Below are 18,360 nucleotides of genomic sequence, written 5' to 3'. Positions count from 1 at the left end.
GCAAAACATGTCATTTAATATACATATACACACACAACCATGAAATGAGCACTATTTTAGACCTCATTTTTTAGGTAAGAAACCAAGGTTACACAACTAGTAGGTGGCAGAGATAAACCCAAATTTGACCCCAAACGTTGTTTTTTTTTTTTTAATTTTTTTAAAAAAGACTTTTATTTATTTGACAGAGAGAGAGAGAGAGAGCGCACAGCAGGAGGAGCAGCAGGGAGAGGGAGAAGCAGGCTCACAGAGCAGGGAGCCCCATGTGGGGCTCGATCCCAGGACTCTGGGATCATGACCTGAGCCAAAGGCAGATGGTTAACGACTGAGCCACCCAGGCGCCCCCACCAAAATGCTTTTTAATAACCATACTATACTGTTTCATATGAATTTTAAAATGTATTCAACCAAAAAATACTTGTTGAACACCTACTATGGACATGTCTGACCTCACAGAGCTTACAGTTTTATGGTGGCTATACTCAAGTAAAAGAACAATTACAATCAATATAATGAAAGTTTAAATACAAGTTGTCCAGGAATGAAAAGCACAGCAAATGGTAATTAAATGGATATATATAAATGTTGTATTTTACTATTCCCATACTCTCCATAAAGGCAACTTATGGTTTAATGTACTGGAAGAAAAACAACGGTGGGGATGGTAAATGGAATTACCACGAACAGAACAGAAATCGCCATGAATTTCTGGCTCACATAAATTTAGAACACTACTAGGAAGCAGAATCATACAGCTTTATTCATTTACCTGTGGAGGGGGGAGTTAATATGTGCATAAATACACAGGTTTCTGATTATTGAGGATGTTAAAGGCATCCAGCTTTATCCATGCTGCAAGCTATCAAAGTAGTAGCAGGATACTTTACTAACCACTAAGGTTTATTTCCCCAGGTGAAGGACCATAGTTGGTGACAATAAAAGCAAAAAGGAGGGTTTAAAACAAGCTTCCATACCTCCTGAATGAGATGGTAGTTATTCCTTTGAGTTATTTATTCATTTTGTACCTTCTTTTTAAGTCTTACCATGATCTACCTTATATTACAGTAATTTTCATTCACTCATCTTCTTTTTATCTAGGGCACAAATCATTGGGGCAGAAAATTTATCTTTCATCTTGGTAACTCTACAGTATCTAGCATGGTGACTGAACAGAATAAGTGCACCACAAATATTTGTTCAATTGCATGAAGCCATAACAGATAATGGTACCTGCTAAGGGGTCATTGTACCACACTATTTAGCTCTCTGCAAATTGCCAAGTAAAAGAAATGAAATCACTAGCACTTATTTTTCTATCTAAAATTTTCAACTATCATATTAACCTATAATCAGATACAGACTTCATTGAATTTTTAAATTTGTATACAAGATTTAAAATACACATATAATTATATCTTATATGATGGCAAGCTCATACAACAAAATACACAATTTAAATATCTGGAACAAATATCTTCAGTTTATTACTTATCTGCTCTTTTAAACTTACTGATTTCTGTTATATTTAGGTTCTCGATTCTGGCTTTCCTTAGAACCATAGGTAGAACTCTTAAACAGACTCTCTGCTCCCAGAAAGCCTTACTTAACTAGTCTGGGGAAGGGTCTGTTAAGCTTCCTGGTTGTTCTAAGGTGCAGGCAGGGTTAAAAACCACTGTTAGAAAATAAGTTGCATGTAACCTTGAAACTGCATACATGGAGTTTGTAAACATGTAAAAATCTTGATCCTTCATAACATCTGACCTGTGATAAAGATTTTTGAAAATTTAGCTACTTTCACATAACTATGACGAAACAAAATTTGAAGATTTTGCTCCTAATTAAAAAAAAAAAAAAAAAAAAGCTGGTCTTTAGGAAAAGTTCACTGACAGAGTATTCAAAAAATTTTGTGGGATGTTTAAAAGTTATTGGATAAGATTTTATAAGGAAAACAAATAGACATAAACACTGAAGTGCATTTGTCAAAATATATATTAGAGATTGTTCATTTGATTATTACCAATTTATGACCTTATCAAAAATTACTGAAACATGGAAAACTTTAACAAAGAGCTAGATTCACACTCCTTCAAGCTATTTCTAACAGTAGGCTGGGACTGAAAAATAATTCACTCAGGTGAATCACATATTCACTCAGATGTGGTCATGGCATAACCCAGGGATGATTCAAATACAGCTTTCCATTACACTATATATTTCAAGTGAGGGCGCCTGGGTGGCTTAGTCGTTAAGCATCTGCCTTCGGCTCAGGTCGTGGGATCCAGCTCTGCATCAGGCTCCCTGCTCAGCAGGAAGCCTTCTCCCTCTCCCACCACCCCGCTTGTATTGCCTCTCTACCTGTCTCTCTCTCTCTCTCTCTCTCTCTCTGTCAAATAAATAAATAAATATATATTTCAAGTGAAAGCCTAAATAGTAGATAGAAAGATGGGGAGGACAGCAAAAGAACATGTTCAGAAAAATTTTTTAAGGGTAGTAAAAATGGCACACAGGAAAAGACCAAAGGAAGCTTTAATGAATACAAAAAGTCTCCCAAGTTGAGGAAACTATAACCTCAAGACCAAGTTCAACAAACCCCAGCAACAAAAACAGAAAGAAAACCACAATAAAGCAATCATATTCAAAGTGCTGAAAACCAAGAAGACAAAAATTGTAAATGGAGCCAGAGAAAAGAACATATTGCATACAGTTTGGATCTAACACAATGTAATGAAAAATAATGAAAATGTTAAATATGGGAGTAAATATAAAAGGTAATTTTTCTTACTTTTACTTTCTTTAAAACATAATTTACTGCTAAAAAGCAAGAAGAATAACAATGTGTTGTGGGATCTATAGCAACAGCTGATCCTCATCATTCAGATTCCAGATCTGCGAACATGCCTACTTGCTAAAATTTATTTGGAACCAAAAATCAATACTTTCTGTGCCTTTGCAGTCATTCACAGACATGCACAGAAGAAAAAAATTTAAGTCACTCTTGTGCATATTCCCAGTTGAAGTCAAACAAGGTGATGCTCTGACTTCTTGTTTCAACTTTTGCAGTATAAAAACACATGTCTTTTTCATGGTCTATTTACTGTCATGTGTTCTGAACTTGGGTTGTTTTTTTTTTATAGTGATTTTTCTGTTTAGAATGCCTCCCCCTGCCCACCGCCCCAAGCATCATGCTGAAGTGCTGTCAAGTGTTCCTAAGAGCAAGTAACCTATAATATGCCTTATGGAGAGAATATGTGTTAGAGAAGCTTCATTCAGTTACAGTGCTGTTGGCCATGAGATCAGTGTTAATGAATCAACTATATATATATGTATATATATATATTAAATAAGGCACCTTTAAACAGAAACACATATAAAACAGGCTTATGCATTTACTGCTTGACAAAAATTTTGTGACCAGATGCTTATAGGAACCTAACCCTATATTTCCCCCTAGGAGCAACTGTTCAATATTCACTAATTCAAGGTTTGAGGTCACTTTACAGAATATAATTATCACAAATCATGAGAATAAACTGTTTACAGGAATAAAATGTATGACAACAGTACAAGTGACAACAGATTAAAACAGAAATATACTATTCTAAGGTGTAGACTACATCATACTTAGAATAGTATGATATTGTTTGAAGACATCTCTGATGAAATAAAGATGCATATTATACAAACTAGAGCAAGGTTGGCAAAAATTTTCCATAAAAGACCAGATACTAGTATTTTAGGATTGGTGTACCATATAGTCTCTGTCATAGCTACTTAACTCTGCTGTTGTAGCATGAAAGCAGCCACAGGCAAGATATTAATGAATGAGCATGCCTATGTCCCAATACAACTCTATTCACAAAAAGAGGTGGTGGGTCAGATTTGGCCCACAGATGTAGCCTACTGATCCTGGCACTAGAGAAACTGCTGAAAAAAAAATTTTAAAGAGTATAATAAATCAACAATGGAGATAAAATGTACTTACAGAATATACTCAATTCAAAAGAAGAGAAAATGACCCAAGACCAGAAGAGACAAACAGAAATCACTATATTTAAATGCATCTATATCAAACATTGTATTAAATACAAATGGTCTATGCACTTAAAAAACAGAAGTTGTCAGACTGAATTGACCCAAGGATATGTAATCAACAAAAAGCCCACTTCACATAAGACAGAGAGGTTATAAGCAAAAACATGTAAAAATATACCACAATGCAAATACTAATTTTTTGGGAAAAAAAGTAAGATTGGTTAGATCAATACTACACAAAGATGACTTCAGAACAAGGTACATTCCAGAGAGAAGGGAAAAAACTTAACACTGAAAAAGAAATCAATATATCAAATGTTGTAAAAATCCTAAAGTGCCTGTAAATAATTTTTGCCTCATGTTTTTAAGGTCTATTAGTTAAAACTGAAAGGACTAATAGACAAATCTAAAATTATACTCAGAGATTTCAATACTCCTTTCTCAATAAAAGGTAGAATAACAAATCTATAAAGATAAAGAAAATACTATCAACCAACTTGATTTGATCTTCATAGAAAACTTCACTCAACAAGAACAGAATATAAATTTTAAAAATTTGCATATGTAACATTCAGAATGTAGTGTAAGACAGAATCCTCCACAATTAAAAAAAAAAAAAAAACCTTGAATTATACAGATTGAAATTAAAGTATATTTTACTTGGGCAAAAATTAAAACTGGAAATCAATATAACAGAAAAGCATCTGAAAAATTTTCAAATCCTTCCAAATTAAACAATCCATGGATCGCAGATGAAATCACAAGTGAAACTAGGAGATGATTCAAACAAAATGTAAATGAAAATACAACATATCAAAGTTTTTGTGGCATGCAGTTAAAGTAATGACTAGAGGGAAACTTATAATGCTAGACATACATAAAAAAGACAAGACTCAAATCAGTGACCCAAGCTTCCACCTTAAGAAACTGAAAATAAAGTTAAACTCAAAGAAGGTAGAAAAAAGATAATTAAAAAATAGAAAACAGACAATAATAGAAAAAAATAACTTTAAAGGGTAATGAACACAAAGCACAACTTTCACCAATGAATCTGTCCACTTAGATAAATGAGAATTTCCTTTAAAGACACAAATTACCAAAGTGTACTCACAAAGAAATAGATAATCTTAATAGCTCTATGCCCACTAAAGAAATAGAAATTGAGTTAAAAATCTCATAAAAAAAATTCCAAGCACAGATGGCTTCATTGGTAAATTCTATCATATAGGTCAGGAAGAAATAATTTGCACAAGTTTATTCAGAAAACAGGAAGGACATACTTTCAAACTCATTTTGTGAAGCCAACATTACCCTGATACCAAAACCACATAGATATAATAGAAGAAAAAAATTAGAGGCCAATACATTCATTATCTTAGAAAGAAAAATATTAACAAAATATAGGTATACTGAATCAAGGAAAATATAAAAAGGATAATATATGATGACCAGGAGGGTTTGTTGTAAGAATGCAAGGTTGGTTTAACATTCAAAGGTACGACAACATACTTCAATCATATTAACAGACTAAAAAGATAAAAATACATAGATGCAGAAAAAGTATTTAACAAATTTACAGTCATTCAAGATAAAGAGTCTAAGCCAACTAGGAACAGACAGGAATTTTCTCAACTTGATGAAGAACGTCTAAAAAAGTTTACATGAAACTTAATGGTGGAAGACTAAATGTTTTTCCTTTTAAGCCTGGTAACAAGGCACAGATGTCAACTCTTACCACTTCTATGCAATATAGTACTGGATGTTTAGCCTCTAGTAAAACAAGAAAAAGAAATGAAGTTTTGGAAGGCAATGCATAAAACTATCTTTATTTACAAAAGACAAGATTATCTATATAGAGAATCCTAAAGAATTTCTTAAAATTACTAGAAGTGATAAGTGAGTTTAGCAAGGCTGCAGGATGCAATATCAACGTACAAAAATCACAATATTTCTATACAATAAAATTAAAAATCAGACTGAGATTTTTTAAAATCCCAATTATAACTGCATCAAAACCATGAAGATGGATAACAAATAATGTACACAATTTCAATAGGGTGTTTTTGTTTCTTGTAGAAACTGTCAAGTTGATTTTAATGGAAATGCAAAGGACACAGACTGGTCAAAACAATCTTGGAAGGAAGAACAAAGTTGGAGGACCTGACTTCATGTCTTTATAAAATTGAAGAATTCAAGATAATGTGAAATTAGTTTAAGGACACACATATATAGACCAATAAAGCAAAACAATGTTCAGAAATAGATAAAAAGATATGTGGTTAACTGATTTACAATAAAGGTCCTAAAGTAATTCAATGAGGGAAGAATAGTCTTTTCAACAAATGGTCCTAAAAAAAATCTGATGTCCAATGCAAAGAAATAAAGCTCAACCTTTATCTCACACAACACACAAAAATTATTTTGAAATGGATTGTTACGAGTTGAATTGTGTTCCTCCAAAAGGTGTTAAAATCTTAACCCCCAGTACCTGTGAATGTGACCTTTGGAAATAGGGTTTTTGTAGATAGATGATCCAGTTAGGATGAAGTCATTAAGGAGGGCCCTAACCCAATAGGACTGTGTCCTTACAAAAAGGGGAAATTTGTCAACACAGTCATTTATAGAGAGAAGTCAATATGAAGACACAGGCAGAACACCACCTATAAGCTAAGGAATGCCTGAGGCCATTAGAAGCTGGGAGAGAGGCATGAAACAAATTCTTACTCATAGCCCTCAGAAGGAACAAACCCTACTGAGATCTCAATTACAGATAGCTAGCCTCAAAAACTGTCAGAAAAATTTCTATTGTTTAAGCCAGCCAGCTGTGGTAGTCCCACAGAACTGACATATGGATTATAGATATAAAGGTAAAAGCTAAAATCATGAAACTTCCAGAAGAAAACTGGAGACAAAAATCTTTCATTCAGGCAAATATTTTTTAGATACAAAAGCACTATCCATAAAGGAAAAAATTAATTGTACTTCATTCAAATTAGAAAGTTTGGCTCTCCGAATGATAGCGTTAAGAGAAGAATACAGTATATTATAATGAAGGGTATATAAACTAACATATCGGACAAAATAGACTTTAAGCCAAAGACTGTAGTAAGAGACAAGGTCATTATATAATGATAAAGGAATCAATCCAACAAGAGGATATAATATTTGTAAATCTTTATGCACTCAACACAGGGGCACCTAAATATATAAAATATATAAAGCCAATATTAAAGGATTCGAAAGAAGAAACAGACAGCTACACAATAATAATAGGCAACTTTAGTAACGCATTTTCAACAATGGATAGATCATCCAGACAGAAAATCAAAAAGGAACACTGGAGTTAAACTATACATTAGACCAGACACTTAAGAGATCCACTGTAAAATTCCATCCAGAAGCAGCAGAATACATATTCTTCTCAAGCAAACATGGAACATTCTCCCGGAGAGATCATGTTAGGCCACAAAATAAGTCTTAACTAATTTAAGAAGACTGAAATCATATTAAATATCTTTTCCCATGACAATGGTATGAAACTAGAAATCAACTACAAAAACAAAACAAAAGAAACCTGGAAAATTCACAAATATGTGGACATTAAACAAAATGCAATTGTACAACTAGTCAAGGTGAGATCAAAAGAATAAAAAAATACCTTGAGACAAATGAAAATGAAAATACATATACCAAAACTTATGGGATACAGCAGAAGTTCTGAGAGAGAAGTTCACAGCAGTAAACACCTACATTACAAAAAAGATCTCAGGGTGCCAGGTGGCTCAGTCATTAAGCATCTGCCTTCAGCTCAGGTCATGATCCCAGGGTCCTGGGATCAAGCCCTGCGTTAGGCTCTCTGCTCAGCGGGAAGCCTGCTTCTCCCTCTTCCACTCCCCCTGCTTGTGTTCCCTCTCTCACTGTGTCTCTCTCTGTCAAACAAATAAATAAAATCTTAAAAGAAAAGAAAAAAGCTCTCACATAAACAACCTAACTTTACACCTCAAGGAACTACAAAAATAACAAACTAAGCCCAAAGTTAGCTTAATTAGGAAAGAAGTAACAAAGAAGGAACAACGATCACAGTGAAAATAAACTAGAGACTAAAAAAAACAACAGAAAAGTTCAATGAAACTAAGAGCTGTTTTTTTTAAAAAGATAAGCAAAACAGACAAACCTTTAAAGAAAAAAAAGAGAGGACTCAAATACAACTACAAATCAAAGAGGTGACACTGTGATACCACATAAGTACAAAGGAACATGAAAGACTACTATAAACAATTATACACCAACAAACTGGACACTTGGAAAAAACGGATAAATTTCTAGACCAACCTACCAAGCCTGAGTCATGAACAAGTAGAAAATATTAATAGATAAATTCATAGTAAAAAGATTGAATTGGTAATCAAAATCCTCCCAACAAACAAACAAACAAAACCCAGATGACTTCACTGGCAAATTCTACCAAACATTTAAAGAATTAATACCAATCGTTCTCAAACTCTTCCAAACCATATAAGAGGAAGGAACATTTCCAAGTTCATGAGGCCAGCATTACCCTGATACCAAAGACAGATAATGACACTATATGGAAAAAAAAAATATAGCTCAACATTCTTAATGACCTAGATGCAAATATTCTCAACAAATATTAGCAAACTGAATTCAACAAAACTTTAAAAGCATCATACACCATGACCAAGTGGGATTTATTCCAGGGATGCAAGGATAATTCAACATCTGCGAATCAATAAATGTGATATACCATATTAACAAAATAAAGGATAAAAATTATATGGTCATCTCAACAGATGCATAAAAAGCATTAAAAAGAAATCCTCAAACTCAACACACAAACAGATTATCACGTCAAAAAATGGGCAGAAGATATGAACAGACACTTCTCCAAAGAAGACATACAAATGGCTAACAGACATATGAAAAAATGTTCATCATCATTAGCCATCAGGGATGGCTAATCAAAACCACACTGAGATACCACCTTACACCAGTTAGAATGGCCAAAATCAACAAGCGAGTAAACAAGTATTGGAGAGGATGTGGAGAAAGGGAAACCCTCTTACACTGTTGGTGGGAATGCAAGTTGGGGCAGCCACTTTGGAAAACAGTGTGGAGATTCCTTAAGAAATTAAAGATAGAGCTACCCTATGGCCCTCCAAATGCACTACTATTTACCCCAAAGATACAGATGTAGTGAAAAGAAGGGCCATCTGTACACCAATGTTCATAGCAGCAATGGCTACAGTCACCAAACTGTGGAAAGAACCAAGATGCCCTTCAACAGATGAATGGATAAAGAAGATATGGTCCATATATACAATGGAGTATTATGCCTCCATCAGAAAGGATGATTACCCAACTTTTGTATCAACATGGATGGGACTGGAAGAGATTATGCTGAATGAAATAAGTCAAGCAGAGAGAGTCAATTATATGGTTTCACTTACTTGTGGAGTGTAAGGAATAACACAGAGGACGTTGGGAGATGGAGAGAGAAGTGAGTTGGGGGAAATCGGAAGGGGAGACAAACCATAAGAGACTGTGGACTCTGAGAAACAAACTAAGGGTTTTGCAGGGGAGGGGGGATGGAGGTTGGGTAAGCCTGGTGGTGGGTATTAAGAAGGGTGCGTATTGCATGGAGCACTGGGTGTGGTGCATAAACAATGAATTCTGGGACACTGAAAAAAATAAAATTAAATTAAAAATTTTAAAAAAGCATTTGACAAAATTCAACATCAATTCATGACAAAAACTCTAAATGAAGAATGAAGTGAGGTATAGAGGAAACATGCCTTAACATAACAGGGGCTGTATACGACAAGCCCACAGCTAACATCATACTCAGTGGAAAAACCCAAGATCAGGAATAAGACAAGGATGTCATTCTTGCTACTTTTATTCAATATAGTACTAGAAGTCCTAGCCAGAGCAATTAGGCAAGAAAAAGAAATAAAAGACATCTAAATCAGAAAGGAAGAAGTAAAATTGTCTATGTTTGTAGATGACATGAAACACCTCAACAAAAAATTTTGTTAGAATTAATCAACAAATTCAGTAAAGTTGCCAGATACAAAATCAATATACAATAATCAGTTCCCTTTTTATACACTACTAAGTTAATATCAGAAAGAGAAATTAACAATCCCATGTATAATTGCACCAAAAAGAATAAATTACCTATAAATAAATTTAACCAAGAAGGTGAGAGATCTACACACTAAAAATTATATCTGTAAGACCTTAATGAAAGAAACTGAAGAAAATGCAAATAAATGGAAAAATATTCTATGTTCATGGGCTGGAAGGTTATTATTAAAGTGTCCATACTACCCAAAATTTTCCAATGGCATTTTCCACAGAAATAGAAAAAAGAATCTTAAAATTTATACAAAACCACAAAAGATCCTGAATACCCAAAGCAATCTTTGAGAAAGAAAAACAAAGCTGGAGGCATTTACATTTCTTGATTTCAAACTATACTTTAGAGCTATAGTAATCAAAACAGTATGGTATTGGCATAAGAATGGACATATAAAACCAATGGAACAGAACAAAGAGCCTAGAAATAGACCTATGCATATATGGCCAATGAATTTATGATAAAGAAATCAAGAATATACAATGGAAAGACTAGTCTTTTCTGTAAATAGTGCTGGGAGAACTGGAATAGCCAAATGCAATAGAATGTAACTGAATGCCTATTTTATACCGCACACAAAAATAAACTCAAAATGGACTTAACACTTGAATGTAGGACCTGAAGCCACAAAACTCTTAGAAGAAAACATAAGGGATAAATTCCTTGACATCATTCTTGGCAATGAGTCTTTGCATTTGACACCAAAAGCAAAGGCAACAAAAGCAAAAATAAACAAGCAGGACTACATCAAACTATAAAGCTTCTTCTCAGCCAAGAAAACCATTGACAAAATGAAAAGGCAACTACAGAAGGGGGAAAAAGTATTTGCAAATCATGTATCTGATAAATACCCAAAATATATAAAGAACTCCTATAACTCAATGGCAACAACAACAAACAATCCCATTTAAAGATGGGCCGAAGAACTGAATAGACATTCCCCCAAAGACATACAGGTAGCCAACAGGCACATAAAAGGTCCTCAACATCACTAATCATCAGGAAAATGCAAATTAAAACCACAGGGAGATATCACCTCCTGGCTGTCAGACTGGCATGAGATAAAAAGTGTTGGTGAGAATGTGGAGGAAAGGGAACTCTTATGCGCTGCTGGTGAGAGTCTAAATTTGTGCAGCCACTATAGAAAACAGTACGGACCAAAAATAAATAAATAAATAAATAAATAAATAATATGGACATTCCTCAAAAAATTAAAAATAGAACTACCATATGATCCAGCAATGCCATTTCTGAAGAAAATGAAATCACTACTTCTAATAGATATCTGCATTCCAGGTCAATGCACCATTATTTACAGTAGCCAAAACATGGAAAGAACCAAATGTCCACCCAAGGGTGATGAATAAAGAAACTGTGGTATATATATATATATATATATATATATATATATATAATGGAGTATTATTCAGCCACAAAAAGAAGGAAATCCTACCATTTGCAGCAGGATGGATGGACCCTGAAAGCATTATGTTAAGTGAAGTAAGTCAAGCAGAGGAAGACAACTACTGTATTATCTTACTTATATGTGAAAAACTCCTATAACTTAATTCACAAAGACAGAAAACTGACTGGTGGTTACCAGAGGCAGAGGGCAGGAAGACAGTCAAAGGGTACCAATGTCCAGTTATCAAATAAATAAATTCTGACAATATAATGTATGGCATGGTGCCTATAGTTAACAATTCTTTACTGTATACTTGAAAGCTGCTAAGAGAGTAGACCTTAGAAATTCTCATCACAAGAAAAGAATTAACTGTGGGAGGTGATATAAATTAACTACATTTGTTGTAGTTATCATTCTGCAAAATATATACATATCAAATCATTATGTTGTATACTTTAAACTAATACAAATTTATAAATGTTATTATCCCCATAAAACTGAAAGAAAATTAGAAGCAACATAAATGACCAAAATAAGAAACTGGTTATAAACTTTAGGCATCAAGATGACTGAACAGTAGCCTTTAAAATGATTATTATTTAGATTAAAAAGAGAGAACAGATGAAGAGAAACCACAGACTGGAAGAAAATATCTACATTTTATATTTGATAAGAATCTGTATCTAAGATGTTAAAGAACTTGGCAAATAAGCTCATGGACAGATAACCAATCTCACTCATCATTAGGAAAATGCAAATTAAAACCACATGGAGGGGCACCTGGGTGGCTCAGTGGGTTAAAGCCTCTGCCTTCGGCTCAGGTCATGATCCCAGGGTCCTGGGATCGAGCCCCGCATCGGGCTCTCTGCTCAGCGGGAAGCCTGCTTCCTCCCTTCTCTCTCTCTCTCTGCCTGCCTCTCTGCCTACTTGTGATCTGTCTGTCAAATAAATAAATAAAATCTTTAAAAAAAAATAAAATAAAATAAAACCACATGGAGATATTACTACACACCAACCAGGAACAGTTAAATTAGAAAGACTGGAAATACCAAGTGTTGTTAAGGATATGGCCATCTTACTTCTAAATATGTATCCCAAGGAAATGAAAACATGTATCTATAATCGAGATCTGAATGAGAATGTTCAGAGCAATTCTATTTATAATGCTCCCCATTTAGAAAAAATTCTAATATCAATCAACTGATGATTGAATAAACAAAGTACAGTTTATCCATACGATGGAAAGTACTCAGCAACAAAAGACTATATACTATGACTTCATTAATACGAAAATCTTAAAAAAAAAAAAAAAAGTGTAACCATAGTAACAGAATGCAGAGCCGTGTTGGCCCAGGACCAGGATGAGGAAAGGAGACTTCTGTTTGAAGTCTTCTACATCCTTTATCAACCTGAGGAGCACTCTTTAACTTCACTTTCTACTTAAATCTTTTACTCTGATGAATAGGTTTCCTTTAGTAGACTACAAGTCTTTTGAGGGAAGAGACATCTGTTTAACCTATTTCCTAAAATTTAACCAATGCCCTATCTTTTAGAAGGTTCAGGTAGATGTAGTTACTAAGAATAGATATAAGAAAAGCAGGTATGCCCGTAAGAGTCCTGACAGTAAACCTGGAGTTGTACAGGTGTAAAATGGAAAACTGGTGAGCAAGTGCCCAAAACAAGAGGGAAGGTAAAAAGCAAAAGAACTTCTGACTTGGTTTTTCCAACCACCAGATGAGTTAGGGATCCATGAAACATCTCTAGAAAATCTTAGGATCTGAGCTGGTTCCCTTAAGAATTCTCTGATCTGGCCTGAAACAGGTCATCCCTTGAAACTCCTTTCTCCTTTATCTGTCTCTAGCAGTAAAGACCCAAATTCAGATTAAATGATTCAGAATCTCATTGCTGGAATTACAACCAGAAATCATCCCAACTCAATCATCTGATAGACCTGCAAACTATAATCCAGAGAAGTCAAATCACTTGTGCAAAGTTATAAAGTAAATAAATACAGCTGACATAGTTTCAAGCTTAAAACTCTTTTACACTACGCTTAAACAGTTAGGATCCCAGCAAACATCAAAAGGAATGTGTAATAAGCTTATGCCTATACAGACTATGTATTTTTGCCAAATACATCCCCATTTCACTCTAATGTTGATTCAAATTCAGTTTACTATGATACTCATTTTATGCTGGCTAGCTCTACAATCAGTAATTCTATTTTACATCTATATAAAGTTTACACTGATTGATTTTTTTGGCTGTCTTATTTCCTTGGTATCACTGTATTTTTTCTGTATTTTTTCATGGATTATGATGTTTAATCCAGTCTCCTAAGAATTTACCCATCTGACCCACATCTCACATCTATATTAAAGATGAAGTAACAAATTCTAAAATAATCCTGTAGAAATCAGTATGCCTCTGTATGAACATAAGAACGAAATGAAATTTTAGAAGACTGAAAACAATAATACAGATTCTACCAAAACATTAGTTATAAATTTCTATGGGCTCCAATGAAAAGAAAAAATTTAAGTTACAAACTGTAGTTAAGATAAATTCTTATCTTTAAATTAAATAGCTAGTTGCCAATATATTTGTGAAAAACTTCTGTAACATTTAATGAAAGGGAAAATAAAAGCAAAAATACTTAAAGACACCCAGATAGTTCTACAGATCTACAAAAGGAAACTGAATCTTTAGACCACATTTCAATAGACAAGTTACTGTTACCACACACAAGGCATAGGCTGTTTCTACAAACCACACAGCATTTTTAGACCATTAATTACTTCTACATCAGAAGATAATAACAAATCATATAAAGCATAAGAAATTAAAACAAACAGTACAATGAGAAGCCTGAATACAAATATATTAATCTCACCTGATATGATTTTTAAACTAAAAAGTACACTAATTTGTTCTAAACAAATTTGAAACATACCCTCAGTCCATTGAAAATAAAATGTAACCAATTCTTACTACTTAACCATATAGTTCTATGAAAAAAATAGAGAACATACCCACTTACCCAGCAAATCAAAATTATTAAAGACATTTAGCTAAGGTTCCTTTAAAAATGGTAAAGTATAGGGCAGGAGGTATGCAGAAGGGAAACAAAATAAAACCACCCTCAATTTCAAGTTTTTATGTATTGTCATATATTAAAAACTTGTTTACCTATTTTTTAAGTGAGAGAGAGTGGTATTCTCGTATTAAACGGTAGTGTAGGTAAAATCAAGACCTAAAGGGAAGGAAGAAGGTACAAAAAAAAGGGTAGAATACAGGGCACCTAGGAAAAATAAGTGTGGACCTGGGACACAGCCACAACTGTGTTCCATCCTTTTGGTAAGCCACCTGGATGCCTTGCACCCTCTGCGTCCTGTTTTCTCTAAAACCAAATGAGATTTCTGAAGTCCTCTTGATTTTATATGGATTTTCCTGCTCTTAAAAGAAAAACTGAATAGGCAGTATTTTAAAGTTAGAATAAAGGCTCCACTTGTTAGAATCTGGAATTTCAGACTTTAGGCTTCTAGTCTATTAGCATTCTTCCAAAATTATCCAAATTAGGATATAAACAATTGATCCATATATGTTAACTCACTGTTGCATGTATAATTTATAGAAAAGCATTAGAGACAATATTAATTAGAAAAACTATTGACATAAATAGCATGCACAGTACCTTCTGATAAACAATGGAGCACACAAGATCCTTGACAGCAGATAAAGATAGTTCCTGGGCTTCGATGGTAACGCTCTCCCGTGTAAGGCCAATTTGCAGCAGAAATGAAATTGTATGCTCTGAGCCTCTGGAGTTGGTGAGTGATGGCGCACTGAAGCTTCCATTAGAGAGTCGGGCAGAGAGTCCTGTTTTTGGACTTGAACATGGAGAAGGAGCTGGAAGCACAGCAGGAAGTGTTGCAGGTAATACAGATTTCTGGGCTGAAGGAGGGGAATTGTTTGCAGACATCTGCCTTTCTTTAATCTTTTAAAATAGTTGTCAATTCTTTTTCAGTGGTTATGAAGAGGTTTTTAAAATCACAGCAGTAAAAAAATGACTGTACTTTTGGATTTAACTGAACACTTCTTTATTTCCTCTTTTAAGCCACTCATGCCAATGACTGCAACTTCTACAACTGTGAGTTGAATACACAAAAGGTCCGACTTCCTTTAGTATCAGTCCCATCAAAAAAGAGTCTTGTCTTTAGGACCACAACTAAGGATTTGCAAAGGATTTAACATCACTGAATTATCCTCATCAGAAAAGAGTTGACATTGCTTCTTTACTAACCATCTTCATTTATTTTCTTTTAAGTCTACTCTTGTCTCTCTCTCTTAATTTCAGAAAATACATATTGAATAAAAGTTGTTTTTCTATTAAGATGAAATCCTCCTGATTTAAAAAAATAAGTGGTTAGGCTTAATCTATTTAACCCTTATCTTGAGGTTTACTGATTTGATGGGACACTTTTCCAAATGTCCACACCTTAAATCACCTTCTCAAATGTCTTTACTTTCATTTTTGGGGGGGCAAATTTTTCCATGATGAAGCACAAAGCTTTTTAAAACAGTACAGGCATATTTCACTTGATGAATAGGTCCACTGAGAAAAGTTGATGCTTTCTGAAATGCAGTCAGCCTGGAAGGAATTTTAAAAACACTCTTAATATTTTATACTCATTTGACATTATTTTAAAAATGCAAGAATCCCTGTATTTTTTTTAAATGATAAGTTTTGGTTGTATGTTTGTAATACATCAAGACATCTTAGTGAGTAGCCATTTTAGGGGGGCCTAGTTATCAGAGACATTTTTTGAGAGAGGTATAATTTTAGGGAGAGCTCCTGCTCAACACCACCTCCACCTCTACCACCACCACCACCACCACCACAACCAAGTCCCTGGCAGTCCTCACTAATACCTGAAACCTGAAGGTCAAACACTTTTATTCCACAAATATACAACTGAGTTAGGACAAAAACAAAGAAAAATAGGAGGGACTAAAAGAAGTTTAAAATGGACACCATCATAGAAATAAAGCACACACCACTCGGCCGTATGAAAGATGTATAATACTGTCCTAATAAAGACATGTCAAGAGTATTCTTTTTTTATATCAAAAAGTCTAATTCTGCCAAAATATGATTGCTGACTTGCTTTGCTGACAGATTTCTTTCAGAAGCTAAGGAAGCAGAAGGAACATCCTATGCACAGTTATAATGCGAATGACGTATGACAAGATCACAGGAGAAAGTGATCGTATCATAAAGGGTTTCTAAAAGTAAAGAAAGAGAGAGCACTAGGCTCAGTTACAAACGTATCACAGTTTACAACAGGACAGTTCAAAAACAAAAGGTATGACCCTGATGACCTAAGTGAAATGGCTCACAAGGGATCTAAATTTTACACAATTCCAATGATGAGAAAAAGGGAAGCACCCTATGTGGCTGCAGAATCTGTAACAGAAGAGCAAAAACATACAGATATGGTAACAGGAATTTGAAAGCTCAGGAAAAACTAAGGCTTAGAAAAAGCTGCTTAAGATAACAAAAGCTTTTATAACTACATTCAAATAAATATCATTCCACCTTATATGGTACAGCACTTAACATCTTAAATATTTTACATATTTTACCTCATGCATATCTCTTTGGAGACAAATATGATTTCTGCAGATGAAAAAACAGAAGCATAAGCATATAAAGTAATGTGCCCAGCATCACATGGGTATTAAGAAGAGGAGTGGGGGGGCACCTGGGTGGCTCAGTCGACTAAGTGTGTGCCTTTGGCTCAGGTCATGGTCCGAGGTTCTGGGATGGAGTCCCACATTGAGCTCCCTGCTCAACCTCCCCCCCCGCCCCCCCCTCGCCCAACTCATGGGGTGTCTCTCTCTCTCTCACAAAAATAAATAAAATTTTTTTATTTTTTTTGTTTTTTATTTATTTGACAGAGAGAGATCACAAGTAGGCAGAGAAGCAGGCAGAGAGAGAGGAGGAAGCAGGCTCCCTGCTGAGCAGAGAGCCAATGCTGAGCTCGATCCCAGAATCTGGGATCATGACCTGAGCCCAAGGCAGAGGCTTTAACCCACTGAGCCACCCAGGCGCCCCATAAATAAATAAAATTTTTTAAAAAAAGAAGAGGCAGAGTGGGAATTAGGACCCAAATTTCATACTTTCTTACCAAGTGCTGTCTCCACAATAACATACTATTTGTCAAAGAGAACAAGGAACTGAGAGAATCACTGCTCAGAGAAGATGTTGTTAGGGTTGAGAGAGCGCATAGAAAAGGCAGAATTGCTCAACTTGTATTTTGCTTATCTTCTCTCAGTTTTTAAACTAAAACTGTAGAAGAGCAATGAGAACTGAAACCCGAGCCTGGTGAATGAGAGACTAAAACAACTTTATATGAGTGCAAGTCTTAGGTTCCAGATGCAATTCATTCTATGCTGCTAAAGCAATCAGCAAGTGTAATCACAAAGCTGACTCTCATAATCTTGGAGAAAGAGCTCAGAAAGAAATAATCAGGGCCTGGATATTGGTCAGATGTACTTCAAATTTTATGAGCTGCAGGAGTGGAGAACTGGATTCCAGAAATCAGACATATAAACATAATATTAATCTTCAGTCAAATGTGAGAATAGATTATGAAAATGAGTGGTTTCTGAATACTTAGAAAATAATCTCTAGATGACAGCATGAATTCAAACAGAACAAATAAGGCCAAATCCACTGCATTTACATCTTGGAAAAGAT

The 18,360-nt window shown here is 34.6% G+C and overlaps 1 protein-coding gene across 1 annotated transcript in view; it reads right to left on the bottom strand.

Annotated features, from left to right (window-relative positions):
• Positions 1-18,360, bottom strand: part of PRKD3 (protein kinase D3) — a 79,521-nt gene that overhangs the window by 55,275 nt on the left and 5,886 nt on the right. Inside the window, exon 2 of the mRNA XM_080813533.1 lies at positions 15,292-16,248. Within this exon, the coding sequence (XP_080669659.1) occupies positions 15,292-15,579 (288 nt within the window). The 5' untranslated portion in view covers positions 15,580-16,248. The remainder of the gene's footprint in view (positions 1-15,291; positions 16,249-18,360) is intronic.

The sequence above is a fragment of the Martes martes genome (assembly GCF_963455335.1).
Source record: "Martes martes genome assembly, chromosome: 9".
Lineage (NCBI taxonomy): Eukaryota > Metazoa > Chordata > Mammalia > Carnivora > Mustelidae > Martes > Martes martes.
Note: the sequence above shows the minus strand (reverse complement) of the source record. Positions and strands in the feature narration are given on the sequence as shown.